General features: G+C 34.6%; 1 protein-coding gene across 1 annotated transcript in view; it reads left to right on the top strand.

The window, feature by feature from the left end:
- CNGB3 (cyclic nucleotide gated channel subunit beta 3) overlaps positions 1 to 15,473 on the top strand; it is a 95,241-nt gene that overhangs the window by 13,592 nt on the left and 66,176 nt on the right. Inside the window, exons 2-5 of the mRNA XM_051974290.1 lie at positions 6,446 to 6,600; positions 7,955 to 8,107; positions 11,017 to 11,225; positions 14,701 to 14,751. Coding sequence (XP_051830250.1) covers positions 6,446 to 6,600; positions 7,955 to 8,107; positions 11,017 to 11,225; positions 14,701 to 14,751 — 568 coding nt within the window. The remainder of the gene's footprint in view (positions 1 to 6,445; positions 6,601 to 7,954; positions 8,108 to 11,016; positions 11,226 to 14,700; positions 14,752 to 15,473) is intronic.

Here is a 15,473-nt window from a genome sequence, read left to right as displayed (position 1 = left end):
TGTGGAAATATGTATAGAAGAATTGCAGGTGTTTAACATATTGAATCCTTGACATCTAGGGGAGGGAGTTAGGGGGAAGGAAATGAAAAAAAAAAATTGGAACACAAGTTTTGCAAAGGTGAATGCTGAAAATAAACAGCCTTAATCCAGAGAGAGAGAGAGAGAGAGAGAGAGAGAGAGAGAGAGAGAGAGAGAGAGAGACAGAGAGAGAGAGAGAGAGAGAGAGAGAGAGAGAGAGAGGAGAGAGAAAGAGAGAGAGAGAGAGAGAGAGAGAGAGAGAGAGAGAGAGAGAGAGAGAGAGTCAGTCCATAAGTTCTCTCTCTGAAGAGGGATAGTATTTTTTCCTCATAATTCCTTCGGAATTGTCTAGGATCATTGTACAAGTAACTTTGTTATTTTGTTACAATTTTCTGGTTTTGCTGCCTTCACTTTGCATCAGTTCACATGCTAGTAGATATTTTTTTTAAAACAACCCCCATCTTTGTCACTTCTTATAGAACAATAATATCCCATCACAATCATATGCAACTTGTTCAATCATTCCCAGACTAATGAGCATCCCCTCAATTTCCAATTCTTGGCCACCACAAAAAGAGCTACTGTAAATATGTTTATAGTTATAGACATTTTCCTTTTTCTTTGATCTCTTTAAGATACAGACTTGTTAGTGGCAGTGCTAGGTCAAAGATAACATACAATTTTATAGTCCTTTGGGCACAGCTGATTGGACAAACTCACTACTCCATCAGAAGTTTATTAGTGTACCTATTTTACTCTCATCCTCTTCAGCTTTTGTAATATCTGATGATATGAGATGACAAATCAGAGTTGTTTTAATTTATATTTCTCTAATTGATAGTATTATCAAAAAAATCAAATCAAAATTATCAAAAAAATTGAGTATTTTTCAATATGACTACAGATACTATTAATTTCTTCTTCTGAAAACTGTCTGTTTATATCCTTTGACCATTTACCAAGTGATGAATTGCTCTTATTTTGTAAATTTGACTCAGTTCTATATTCATTAGAAACAATAAGATTTTTATTGGAGAAATTTGCTGTAAAAATTATTGATATTATCTCATTGTCTATAGTACTTTTTAGCATAATATATTTCTCTGATTATCTCTCTTAATTAGGTTAATTTTTCTTTATCTTGTCTTTTTTTTACTTTAGCTGAAGTATATTAGATTCTACTCCAAACTTTTTATTTTAACTTTTGTGTGTTTATTTCAAGTATATCTCTTGAACACAACACATTATTAGATTCTGATTTCTAATCCATTCTGCAATCTACTTCTGTTTTATTGGTAAGCTCATTCTATTCACATTCACAATTATGGTTACTATTTATTTCCTTTCATGCAATTTTTTCTCTTTCTTCTTTTCTTTCTTTTTTTTATCCTGTCCCTCTTCAAAAATCTATTTTATTTCTAGCCACTGCATCTCTTAATCTGCTCTCCTTTTTATCATCCCCTCCCTTTTGTTTTTATCCTCTTCTCTTTCCCATTGAGTAAGATACATTTCTACACACAGTTGGATGTGTTTGTATACTCTTCTTTCTCTGAACCAATTTCAATAAGAATGAGACTTAACCATTGCTCCTGACATTACCTTCTTCATTGTAATTGTAATTCTCTTCCTTGAGAAAAATTTCCCCATTCTACTTCTCCCCTCTTCTTGGAGATCATTCCAACATAACCACTTACATCCATGAACTTTGTTTATATTAATTCTTTTTGACTGCCCTAATAATAATAAAGTTCTTAGGAATTACATATATCATATATAGCAATATAAACAGTTTCACATTATTGGGTCCCTAATGATTACTCTTTCATGCTTACCTTTTTATGCTTCTCTTGAGCTTTATGTTTGAATGTCAAATTTTCTATTCAGTCCTGGTCTTTTCATCAGGAATGCTTGACAGTCCTCTATTTCATGAAATATCCACTTCTTTCTCTACAAGATTATACTCAGTTTTGTTGGATGAGTTATTCTTGATTATAATCCTAGCTTCTTTGCCTTCTGGCAATAATACTTAAATTATCTCTTCCCAATCTAGTTTTAGATCAAAATTGTGTTTTCAATAAAATATTCCCCATTTTCTTCTTTTTTTCATTCTTTTGACTTTGTTTTAATGTGTCTTGCTGTCTTATAAAGTCATTAGCTTTCACTTGCCCAATTCTAACTTTTAAGGAATTGTTTTCTTCATTGAATTTTGTACCTTCTTTTTCATTTTACTCTTTACTTTTTTTTATGGTGCTATTTTCTTCATCATATTTGGTGATTTTTTTATCAAGTTGTTAATTTTATTTTTAAAATGTTCTTGCTTTACTCTAATTTTCCCCCCAATTTTTCCTCTACCATCTCTCTAAGTCTCTAGGTCCAATTAGCATTTTTCTTTGAACTTTTGGTTTTTTGGGCAGCTGTTTTCACACTGTTTTTTTCTTCTGAGTTTATGCCTTGCTCTTTCCTGACACATTAGCAACTTTTATGGCCATTTTTAAAAATTGTTTGCTCAATTTTCAGCCTAATTTTTGACTTTGAATTTTATGTCAAACTTGGACTTTGATCACTTGGGGTTGGGAAGGCACTATCCTAAATTTCAGACTTTTTCATGCTGCTGTTTGCAGAGCTGGTTCTGGAGGTCTGTAAGTTTGGGGTGCTTCCAATGTGATCCTGAGAAAGGCATGATCACTGCTTTCCTGATGTGCATTGTGAAATTTAGCCAGGAAAGGGCTTGAACTTTTGGCCCTGCAACAACAAAAACTAGCATTTGGAACTATGATTCTGGTCCCTGCTCTCTTGTGACCAACCACCAGCATTCCTCTCCTCTCTGTTCCTGTGACACAAAACTATTTATGAACAACAGAGTTGCCAATCAGGCCAGCTATTTGTAGGTGCCAGCAAAAGAGTCTCCTATAATCTCTTTCTAACCAGTTGCCTGATCCTCTTTCTGTCTCTATGCTGAGAGCCCCTGAGATAGCCGCTGGTAGCTCCAGAGTATAGATTTCTCCTATAAACCTCTTAAGTTTTCTTGGCCTAGAATTTTTGTCTCCCTCCAATTTTAAAGTTGTTTGAAGGGAAATATTGAGAGACTATAGCTGAGTGGAAGACCTTAATCTGCCACTTTAACTCTTGAAGATTTGATAAATATACTATCCTTGACTTTAGCTAAATTACTGATAAAAATGCTATTTTATAGGGACAAACATAAATCCATGGGACACTCCACTGAAGATCTCTTTCATTTCAAAGACTGGTTTTTAAAGCAAAACTTTATTGATAAGATTATGGCTCTTTTGAAATGGTTTCTGTTTTTTGGTCTACTATATACTGAAAACATAAGAAAATAAAAGACACTCTTCCCGGGAACACGTTCTCTCCTCTCTCTCTCTTTCTCTCTCTTTCTCTCTCTCTCTCTCTCTCTCTCTCTCTCTCTCTCTCTCTCTCTCTCTCTCTCTCTCTCTCTCCCCTCTTTCTCTCTCTTTCCCTCTTTCCCTCCCTCTCTGTCTCCCCCTTTCTCTCTCTTCCCTCTCTCTCTCTTCTCTCTCTCTCTCTCCCCTCCTCCCCCTCTCTCTCCTTCTCTTTCCCTCTCCTCCCTCTTCTTCTCCCTCCCTTTCCCTCTCCCTCTCTCTCTCCCCCCCTCCCTCCTTTCCTTCTCTCCCCCTCCCACTTTCCCTCTCTCTGTTCCCTCCCTTCTTCCCTTCCGCCCTCTCTCTCTCTCTCTCTTTCCTCTCTCTCTCTCTCTTCTCTCTCTCTCTCTCTCTCTCTCTCTCTCTCTCTCTCTCTCTCTCTCTCTCTCTCTCCTTCCTCTTCTCTCCTCCCTCCTCCCTCTCCCTCTGCCCTCTCCTCCTCCCTCTCTCTCCTCTACTTATTTGAGTATCTCTCATAGACAAAATAGTCTAAGGCTGATTGGAATCTTATTTGCAGTCAACCCCTTAAATTAAAACACTTAGAAACAATTTAAATTAACAATGATCCATTTATGACTACTCATTAGTTTTGTTTATTCATTAAATTCATCTAACTGTACTTAACTTACCCACATTTATGCTTTCTATAAGACTATGATAGGAAAAAATTGTTAAACACTTAGATAATTGAACTATATTTACAACATTCCCCTAAGCTAACTATTAGCTTAGTAGTAATGTTGGTCAAAAGAAAACTTTGGTATGGCCTGTACTTAATGACCGCCCAGCCTCTTCTAGACTATCACAAAAGCCTCCTATTTTCTCCTCTCTTTCTCCTTAATTCATTTTTCACACAGTGCCAGACTTTTCCTTCTTACATATTGATCTGATCAAGTAATCCCTCTACTCAAAACTTTTCCATAGAAAAAAAGTCTTTGCTGACTTTCAAGTCCTTCCATAATGTAGGATCACCTACATTTTTATTTCATTGTTCTTTCCATACACTCTAAGGTCATGACTAACTAGTTCCTTGCCATACACTAAACACATCTATACTTTCTCTTTATGGCACATCTCTACTCATGCTTTTCCCTAGACTTGAAATGTCCTCCTCTTCCTCTCTACCTATTGAGTTCATAACCAATCTTTGAAGCATAAACTCATCTTTCACCTCCTCCATAATGTCTTCTTTGATTTCCTTAGAAAGAAATCACCATTACCTATTCTGATTTCACAAAACTATTTGCTTTAATCTGTTTCCTATTTATCACATATTATTTTGTATTATGTCTCTGGCACTCTATTACCTATAGGTTCAAATATAAAATCTATTTGACTGTCAAAGTACTTCATAATCTGATTCCCTCTTGCCTCCATTCCTCCAATTCTGGGATCCCAATGATGTTAGCCTTATTGTTCCTTGCTCAAGACACTCCATCTCCCTACTCTGTGTGTTTTAGTGGCTCTCCCTAATGCCTAAAAATTTTCTTTTCTTTTTCTCTAACTTCTAGTTCTTCTGACTGTCTTCAGGTCTTAAACAAATTCCCCCCTTCTGCAAGAAGTCTTTCCCAGTCCTCCCTAATCATAATGCATTCCCCAAGACAATTCACAAGTCATCATTTTTATCTCATTTTGTACAGTTTTTGCAGGTTGTCTCCCCATAGACTGTAAACTTCTTGACAGCAGGGATTGTCTTTTTAGCTTTTTTTGGGAGGGACGGAGAGTATACCTAAAACTTATCACAGTGCTAGTAGGTGCTTAATAAATGCTGGTTGGCTCACTCGGTATACATTTCTCTTGTCCCATAGGTAGCAGGGAAATATTCTACTACTAGACTGTAGGTTCCAAGAGGGCAAATAGTAACTCTAGATTTAGATTCTCATCCAATATCTAACATAGTAATAGGTATGTAATAACTGTTTTGTTGTTATTACTAATATTGATGAGTCCTGCCTGGGGAAAGCCCATAACTGAACTGACCTTTGAGATAGCAAAGGGAAAGTCATGGGTTAATATGGAAAAAATGTAAATAACCATATAAGTTCTTGGGTAACATTAGTTAAAAGTAAAATAATAAAAAGAAAAGAGAGAAAGTAAGAAAGAGACGAAAACAAAGAGAGAGACAGAGAAACAGAGAAAAGGGAGGAAGAAAGGAAAAGAGAAAAGAAGGAAGGAAGAAAAGAAAGAAGAGAAGGAAGAGAAGAAAGGAAGGAAGGAAGGAAGGAAGGAAGGAAGGAAGGAAGGAAGGAAGGAAGGAAGGAAGTGAAAGAAAAGAATGAAGGGAGGGGAAGGAAGAAGGGAGGGAAGAAAGAAAGATCTTTCATTCACTCATTCATTAAACCATCTTTTATTAAATGTCTGCTATGTGCAAAGCACTATTCTAAGTATTGAGGGAGACACAAAGATAATTAATCATGAAGTCTATCTTTACAAAATTATGCTTTCTAGAGAAACCCTGCACTAATTAGCTCATTGTTGATAAATCCCCTTTTTTTCAAAGGAAAGTCTAAGATAAAACTAAGGCTATAATTTATAGGATTCATTATTTTCACTTTTACTGTGACATAATTAAATGGCAATTTGTATAAGGGCATTGCTACCCCAGGACCACAAGGGATACAGAGTACTGCACAGAAAAGAACATTGGACTGGCAGTCAGAAGAGCCAGGTTCTAGTCCCAGTTGTCACACACCAACTAACTATGTAACCTATACCATGTGAAGTTCTCTAGATTTCAATTTCTTTGCCCGTAAAGATCTAAGATTTCTGTTAGTTCTAAAATTCTGTAGTCCTAACCTAATTGTTGTTCACTTCAAGATGTCAGTTTCTTAATAGCAGACATGCATTAGTCTACTTACTATTAGAACAAGTCTTTTCAATAACAGTGAGGGTAAATTTAAAAAATTAAGAACCCTCAATATTTAAAGAAGTTATAGCCTATTAGAGATACTATGTGTTTTTCTCTTGGTGTGTACCCCTCCTCTGGACCATCTCCAAATGACATTTCTCTTTTGCTTAATTAGCCCAGAACAAAAGGTAAATCAGAACCTCATCACAAGTAAGTATGTTGAAACTCAGCTCCAGGACTTTGCTAAGAAAATGCGTGAAAGGACAGCCCACCAAAAGGAAAAGTTGAAAGAGGATGATTTGTCTTCTCCTGAAGCCAGTCCCAAAGTTGGTAAGTATTTTTCATCAAAGTTTCACAAAAGGAAAATTTAGGCCAAAATACTTTAAGAAATATTTTACAGAGAGGCCATAATTAGAATCAATGATCATTGAGTAGAAATCATCCTCTCTCCTTTTCACCTACCTCTATCCTCAGTTCTTGGAATAATATTAGGTATGTAATAAGTCCTCAATAAATATTTGTAAGGTTGTATCATAAACAATGCATGCTCGATTTGATTCTATTCAACAAATATTGATTATACAAAAATAAACATTCTTTTCCTCAAGGGATTATAGTCTACTGGGAAGGGAAATAAGACAACAGGAGTATAAATATATACAAATATATGCAAAGTATTATAAATTAATTCAAAATAGAGATAATAGTAATAACTAGGGTATCAGGAAATGCCTTGTATAGGAGACAGCTCTTGAGCTGTTCTTTGAAAGAAACTTAAGATATATTGTAACCTATTCAACATGTAAAGGACTGCTTGCCATCTGGGGGAAGGGGTGGAGGGAGGGAGGGGAAAAATCGGAACAGAAGTGAATGCAAGGATAATGCTGTAAAAAATTACCCTGGCATGTGTTCTATCAATAAAAAGATATTAAAAAAAAAAGAAAGAAAGAAACTTAAGATTCAACACTGTCTCAATGAGGAGAAAACAAATTCCTAAAGAATGGATACTTTATTTCAAAGGCGATGGAAGATGGAATACATACAGAAAACTGTTCATAGAAAAGTGTTAAGTTGAATAGGGCATGTGTGAAGAGCAACTAAGTCATTTTGGCTATCATAAATGCCCAGATTGACTACAAAGCACACATGAAAGAATATGCTATTTGCATCCAGAAAAAGAACTAATAACTAGAAGTATGTATTGAATGATTTTCTATGTAGATAACATATTTATGTCTCACAGAAGCCATCTCTGAAGGATGGGGGCATAGGGAAGAAAAAAAAAATACATGACAACTTCATTATATATTTTAAAGGAATAGCAAGTTGTACATAAGAGATTTGCAGTTTCATATGCAGATCATCTTTTTATAATTATACTGTCATGCAAATGCTTATTTGATTCCATAAATTTCAAATTAATTAAATAATTAATTGATTAAAAGAAAGAAATAATGCTAGGAAGGTAAGTGGATGCCACATAATGAAAGACTTTGAATATCCTACTGAGAAATTTGCTTTTTACCCAAGAATCAATAGTGATTGGTGATGGAGTCTAAGGTGTATTAGATCTGTGCTTTAGGAATATTAATTTGGCAACCATAGGAAGGATAGATTGAAGAGAGTAGAGATAGATCACATCTAATCCTTAAGAAAGATTTTTCTTCTTTCATGGTACATTAAGCTGCACCTGCAGCTGTTCCTCCCCAGCCAGAAGAAGAGACTAAGAAAGAAGAGGAACACTACTGTGACATGCTGTGTTGCAAATTCAAGAAAGTCCCATTGAAAGAGTTTCTAAAGAAGATGAAATTGCCAAGCAATATAGATTCACACACAGGTAAATAAGTGGCAAGAGCTTTGAAGGCTGTCAGTGATTAATCACTTAGCAAGTATTTATTAGGTGCTAAGCTCTATATCAGGCATTAGGCTCACTGAGGTCTCAAAGACAAAAATGAAACAGTCTTTATCTTTATATAACTTACATGCTATCATTAGACACTGAGCTCCTCAAGAACAAGGGCTATCTTTTGCTATTCTTTGTACCTCTAGTCTTGTTTGAAGATGATTGCACTCAATGTAGCTTCTGAAATCAAGATGCAACAAAATATGGATCAATTCTCTAATGCTTGTGCTAATTTTGAACTAACAATTAAGACCAAGAAAACACAGATACTCCATCAGCCAGCACCAAACTATCCATATGTGGAACCATCAACTACAGCAAATGGTGAAGTTTTGAATTCTGTGGATAAGTTCACTTGCTTTGACAGTATACTCCTCAAGGATGTCCACACTGATAATGAGACCTGATGTGTTCAGGGTAGTAATTCCTGGCTCCAAATTATGTGTTTGATGCTTAGGGACCAGATAATGAGATTTAGAAGAACAATTGGCACCAAATGTTAGGATTCTCTCTGGCAAAAGATAGGTTTATTTAGGAGAAGAGTATATAAACAAAATGAAGAAATACAACAGATGCCAGAAATGGTAAATATGAAATAGAGTTAGGAGAGCATATAGTTAGCAAGAAAGGGAGTTTTAACAATTAATAATGAAATAGATAAATTACCTAGTGGAATTCACAATTAACCAGGGAAAAGTAAATTCTCCATGAGGTGGGAGTATACCCTTGACTGGTAGACTAAATCCATAAAGGAATTTAGCACTCTAAAAGAGTTAGTTAACTATAAGAAGGAGAAAGACATCATGAGGCATGATGGGGAGATGAAAGGAAAGATCCCATAAAGCATGTGGGAGGGAAGTAAGGAAGTTTATATGTTGCTTACTAGAGAAATCTAAACTCTTAGGTCAGAACAGGTCAAAAAAGTCCTCAGTGGATCATGCAGTGACTTGGCTTTTTAAATGATTCCTGATTCTTTTCTTTCTCATAGTTGCTATTACCTCCTTCCAAAATTACATTGTATATTCCTTGTATAGGTTTCAAATATATTTGTGTACAAATTGTTTTCTTTAATAGTCTACATGCATTTATTAAACACCTAGTACATGCTGAGACTAGAGATTGATTGGTTGTTGTGCTTCGTTCTCTAAGAGGACCAAAATGGCATCTTTGTATTAGAGTCATATTACAGGGTGTCCAGTTGTGGCTGTTCAAGCCAATATGAGCTCAAAATGCTCTGCCACAGATTTGACATAGATAATTCCTGTGAACATTTGGAGTGATCTCTCTAACTTTGAGCATCTTGCATTTCTTCTGAGCGAATTCAATTTTGCTTTGCTCATAGAGCACAGCATCTTCTCTGATGAGAGCACTCATGTTGGGTAATCCTGTACCAATGTCTCCCATGTCATACAGTCAGTTCTAAAGTTCTTAAGAGAGATGTTAAAAGTGTTCTTGTATGGCTTTTTCTGACCACCACATGAACACTTACCCTGTCTTCCCCTTCCTACAATGATTTTTTATTTGAATAATAGTCTCCAGATAGTTCTGCAGGAGAGACTGAGCTAGTGACTACACAGTCCTAACTCACTTAATTCCAATTCACACAAGTCAAGACAGCACCTTCCTGATGTCACTGGTTCTCTTTGAAAACAAAGAACAAACAACAACATTTAAATTTCACATAAAGTAAAGGATTGTTTATCCTACTAGACCGATAAGAGAACACGTATTATAATGGCTTGCAAGAGATAATCTAGATTCAGTCACCTTAATTGCTTCAAATAGAATATCACCCAGTTTCTTTTCTTAATAAAGGGTTGGACTTTTCAGCTTCAAATCTATGATCCTATGATCTTATTATAGGGGCAGTATGGTATAATAGATAGAGGCCAGTCTTGTACTCAGAAGGATCTGGATTCACCTCTCTTAAGAGTATAGTTAAGGATACAGGGAATTAACTATATGGGCATTTCCCCAATGAAATAAATCACTAGCTAAGATTTCTCGCTCTGAAAAGAAATTTGGAAAAACTCCCTTAAAGATTATTTAGTCTAATCTCCTCATTGGACAGTTAAGGAAAATGAGACATAGAGACAAAGTGATTTCTGTGACCAAGATCACACATTCAACTATGAATAGGGAGAGTAATAGTACCAAGTAATATTACTAAGATTTCACCTCAAATCTTCTGCCCACAAATTTAATACTCTTTCACCTATATTTTGCTGTTTCATTTATTAAGAAAGAACTCTTTTTTTCTTCTTTAAGCTGATATGGTGAAGTCAATGAGCTTAAGAGATATAAGAAGAATTAATAAACTGCCTCTTTCTCATTATTGGTCTCCCCTTCAGAAACTCCATACCCTCACTATCTGCTCAGAGCCATCCTGCTGTCTAGTGCCCAAATGAAGAAATGAATTGTAGTTTTGTCAATTACTGGTTTCTCCATGGAGCACTCTGGGATTTTCCTTGGCCTTACTGTGGTAAATAACCACTTCTGATGAGATAGTAGGAAATAGAAGGGATATTCTCCCTTTGAAGGGAAACTAAGGCTATTTTATAGTCTTTTTTTTTTAAAGCTCTCTATTATATATGCGTATATACCTGAATAGAATTATATATTACATTATATATGTATATAAAAGATATTCATGAAGAATTGAGCTTAAAAGCTAATATATTTATGCAAATTGCAATTGCAAATGCAAATGCAAAATGCAATTAACTTGCATTTTGGGATGGAAATCCTTTCCTATTCCAAACAGAAAAGATAAACAAAAGATGATTTAAAAGAATGTTTATTTTATGTTGATGGTATTATTCATTTTGTTTTGTTTCTCCTAGATGGTTCCTATATCTTGTGGCTCTTGTTAGTCACAATTGCTTATAACTGGAACTGCTGGTTAATTCCAATACGCCTAACTTTTCCCTATCAAACACCAAATAATATGAAATACTGGCTTATAATTGACATCATCTGTGATATAATATACCTGAGTGATATGCTGATGATCCAACCCAGACTGGAATTTTTAAAAGGTGGAAACAAAATAGTAAGTGAAAAATGGTAGGAAAATTTCCATAGATTGGGCTAATATAGTTGACAAACTATAGCCTGAATTCTAATTCTAACACTGCCTTAGTTTTATATGCCTGTACAATAAAATTTTATTCAAAATGTAATAGTTACTGTTATCCCTTCCACATCATTACTTTCCCCATCACAGTTTTAATCTATCACAGGTTGGTATAAGAAACTAAATAAGAATTTGGGGGGAGTTTTAAGGAAACCACAGACAACATAGAACCTGTGATCAAAACTTAATCCAAATTTTACAGTGTAAAAATATTAAAAATAGGGGAAACATTCAGATTTCTCTGGTTTGAAGAGCGGGCCAAAAAAATTTTATGCACATTTTCCAAATCAAAAGGACACTGAGTCCCGTTTAACACCCATGATGTAAAAAAGATAACTATATTTTCTTAAGCTCACTATATGCAAGAACAGACTAAAGTCTGGATTTGATCCTTGAGGGGCAGAATTTGGCTCGCTAGCTATAGTTTGCACTCCCCAACCTTGGTTCAAGGAGGGAATTTATTTTTATTATTATTTTTATTTTATCATTCAAATAATTTTACTTGGCATGTGAATATTCTATTTGTATGTGAGGCATTTGCCAAAAGGTAAAAAAACACCTGTTAATGGCATTCTAGTCTCTCTGAACCCAATACCATATAAGTGAATTTTTATATGAAGTCAGGAGAGGCAAGGTTTTGAAATCTTATAATTTTAGAACCAGATTTACTCAACAATAGCCAGTGTAGCATATCAAGTCAACACTCAGGCAGAATCTATCCAATGCATTCCTTCTGCTGGCTCCAGAGCATTAGTTAACTTGCCAACAATATCCCCAGAGCTCACTGACAGCTTGAGAAATGATGATGAGAGTGTACAAATAAAGAATAAACAAAAACAAACAAAAAAGAATGCTAATTTCAACCTCCATTAGATACACAAGGGGGGGCAATCGATGTTTGACAAATGGAAAATGACAAAATCAGTAAGGAAAGACTTTTATTTTCAATTTTCTAAGAAGCCTTCACACACAGTGGAGAGTTAGAGCTAAGAAAAATAACCTCCAAAAACACTCTCTGCAGGATCTATTTAAAATCCATTATCATGGGTTACTAATACATGGTAGAAACTACCAAGAGAAATTCAAAGCTTTCTCTCATTTAAAATAGTTCAAAGGTGAATAAGATCATAGGGATTAGACATGGACTGAATTTAATAAGTCATATATTTTAATTCACTCATTACAGGGCAAGAAAGTAAGACTCTAACACAGAGGTTCTTAACCTGAAGTCTAAGAACTTAAAAAAATTCATAATTGTATTTAAAGATCATTGGTTTTCTTTGCAATCCTATTTGTTTTATTTTATGTGTATAAAGATAGCTTCAAGAAGCTGTGTTTGGAGTAAAAGAGTGCACAACACAAAAAGGATTAACAATGCTTGCCCTAAGTGATTAAATAATTTACCCAAAATCACAAAAGCATTAAATGACAAAGCTTAGATTATGTACTTGACTGCTAGAAATGTTGCTAGCTAGTATTGTGGTAAGAAAACCATATAGGGCTAGGGTATAACCTGCACCACTATCTACATCTAAAGACCCATGTAATTCTTAGGTTCAGTTACATGCCACGAAACTAGTTGGGTATATGAGGCAAGATTTTCCATTTAACCGAAGAACTTTTTTTCCTTCTTAAAGTCAGAGAACTTTACTAGCAATAAATTAATAATAGATAACATTTATATAGAGCTTATTATGTATGTACTAGACATTATACCATGCCCTTTACAGCTATCTCATTTAATCTTCACAACAACTCTGGGAAGCAGGTGCTATTTTTCTCCATTTTAGCAGATGGAGAAATTGAGGCAAACAGTAATTAAAGTGACAGTCCAGGACTGTGAAGTATCTTCGATCTATTGATCTGTTTTCAAGACAATAGAAGCACTGTTGGAATTATTGTAGATGTAGATATATGAACAAGATTGTTCTTGGGCAAGATAAATGCTTAGTACTAGGCTGTCAAAATGAGTGCTATAAAGGAAACCTCAATTTTCTAACAGTAATTAAGAAGAATGTTCTTTTCATTTCCTTCCACTTTCCTAATATGGAATATGGAGATGATAATACTTGAGTTACATACATTATGGGGTAATATGCAGATTAAATGAGGTGATGCAGGTAAAGTGTTTTGAAAATATAAAATACTATACAAATAAGGTTCATACACAAATGTGAATTATTATTGTTGAATCAAGGATCCACTTTATGTAGATTGCTACACAAGTACTAAACAATCTATTATTATATTTTCAGCTATTAATATACTGTTTATTTATTTGAAGCAAAGAGGGGGAGAATTGGGCAGGATCTGTGATTTCATTGACTTCCCAGTAAGAAAACACTTTCTGCTAATGCAGACTGACAACTGCTCTACAATTTATAGACTTAGAGAATAGAGAGACCTTGAAAGGTTAAATGAGGGTTGCACAGTCAATAATTACAATTTCTATTGTTCTTAATAACTTACAAGGGATTTCCTCACAACCTTTTCTTAAGATAGACAGTACCTCCAATTTATAGATTTAAAAAATTTCAGTTCATATGTCATTTACAATGGTGCTGAATTTTGATCTAAAACAGTATAGCATATAATTTCACAAGGGATATTTTCAGCTGAATTTAACCCATATATCCAATCTTATGGCCATAGACAACACTGTGAATCAAAGCCAAGGAAACAATTTGCTGAATATGCTGTTATTGACCCCAGAAAGTGAACTTTTTGTTTTAACTTCTCCACTCAGCACTACCCATGTGTCTGCTCACAATAGCTTTCCTATGGGGATAACTGATTTTGTTCAGATTCGGCACACTACTAAAGGGTATAAAGATACACTTTAAGTTTGATTTGTGACAGTCAGAAGTATGACTTTTTGACAAATATCAATGAAATTTGGAGATTGGAAAAAGGTTATGGAGCGAAATGTCTTAAAGGAAAAACTATGGAGTCTGTTATCTTAAAATGGGTGTAATGTAACCGGACATGACTGGGAATACATCTAGATGCAAAAGCCCAGCAAAAAGGAGGCAAGAGCTGAAGAGTGTTCTTTGACTTAGCACTTATTGACTTCCCTTCATTATCTAGAAGACAGACTGAAAAAGCAATACATAAAAAACCTGCTAATTTTACCATAGCAGAGACACAAGTCCAAGCACCTTAGAGAATCTAAGAAATCATTGGAAGAAGTTACTCTATTCTCTCCTCTTGAAGGTGCATTGACTTTCAGTCTACTAGGACAAATGAGAGCTAGGAAATAGCTCCCACCCAGAAAAAACCAGACGAAGAAAGAAAAGAACTAAATACAATCCAGTATTAAAATTAATCAGGTTATATAGTTTGAAATGTGAATTCTTATGTTCTTAATATTGCATTTACATATATATTTTAGATAGATCCAAAGGAGATGAAAGAGCACTACCGGACTTCAATAAAATTTAAGGTTAGTATAGTCTTTAAAAATCCAGGCAATCCCTTCATATTAAGTTTCTTAAAACAAAAGACCTTCTCTCCTAGAATTAGTTATACCTTTTAAAGAAATGCATCATATAGTTGAAAATTAATTGACCACAAGTAAATAGAAAATATTTGTTCCTTATCAAATGCACTGTATTTTATTACATGGTTTAATAGATATTAAGCAAAGTTACTTCATGCCTTTATTTAAACCTAAAATCAAAAATGAAAGGTTTAAGCATTTATTAAGTGCCTATCATGCAGTGTATTTTGTCTAATTCATAGCAGTACATAGAAATAAAAGCCGGAAAATTTTCATTTCTACTCTTGGCTTCTTGGAATTGTTTATCTAACAGAATGAAAAAGAAAAAACCCAGAACATAGTTCTTCTAAGGGGAAAAAAAAGTTTTAAGCAAGTGGTTCCATGGAAAGAGTAGTAAATTTGGATCCTCAGGACCTGGGTTCAAATCCCCATGATCTCATTTATTGTTTGTATAACCTTGGGCTAGTACCTTAATTTCTCTATGTGTCAGTTTCCATATCTGTAAAATAATGGAACTGGACTACATGACTTCTATGGTCCTTTCCAGTTCTAAATCTATGGCCCTTTGAAAGCAGAATTAAAGATTCCTACTATCTTTATTGTTAATTAATATCGACTAAAATTCCTTTATAAGTTTTTCAGTTACTATTTCCTAGTAGAAACCT

Source organism: Antechinus flavipes, chromosome 1 (genome assembly GCF_016432865.1).
Source record: "Antechinus flavipes isolate AdamAnt ecotype Samford, QLD, Australia chromosome 1, AdamAnt_v2, whole genome shotgun sequence".
Classification (NCBI taxonomy): Eukaryota; Metazoa; Chordata; class Mammalia; order Dasyuromorphia; family Dasyuridae; genus Antechinus; species Antechinus flavipes.
Note: the sequence above shows the minus strand (reverse complement) of the source record. Positions and strands in the feature narration are given on the sequence as shown.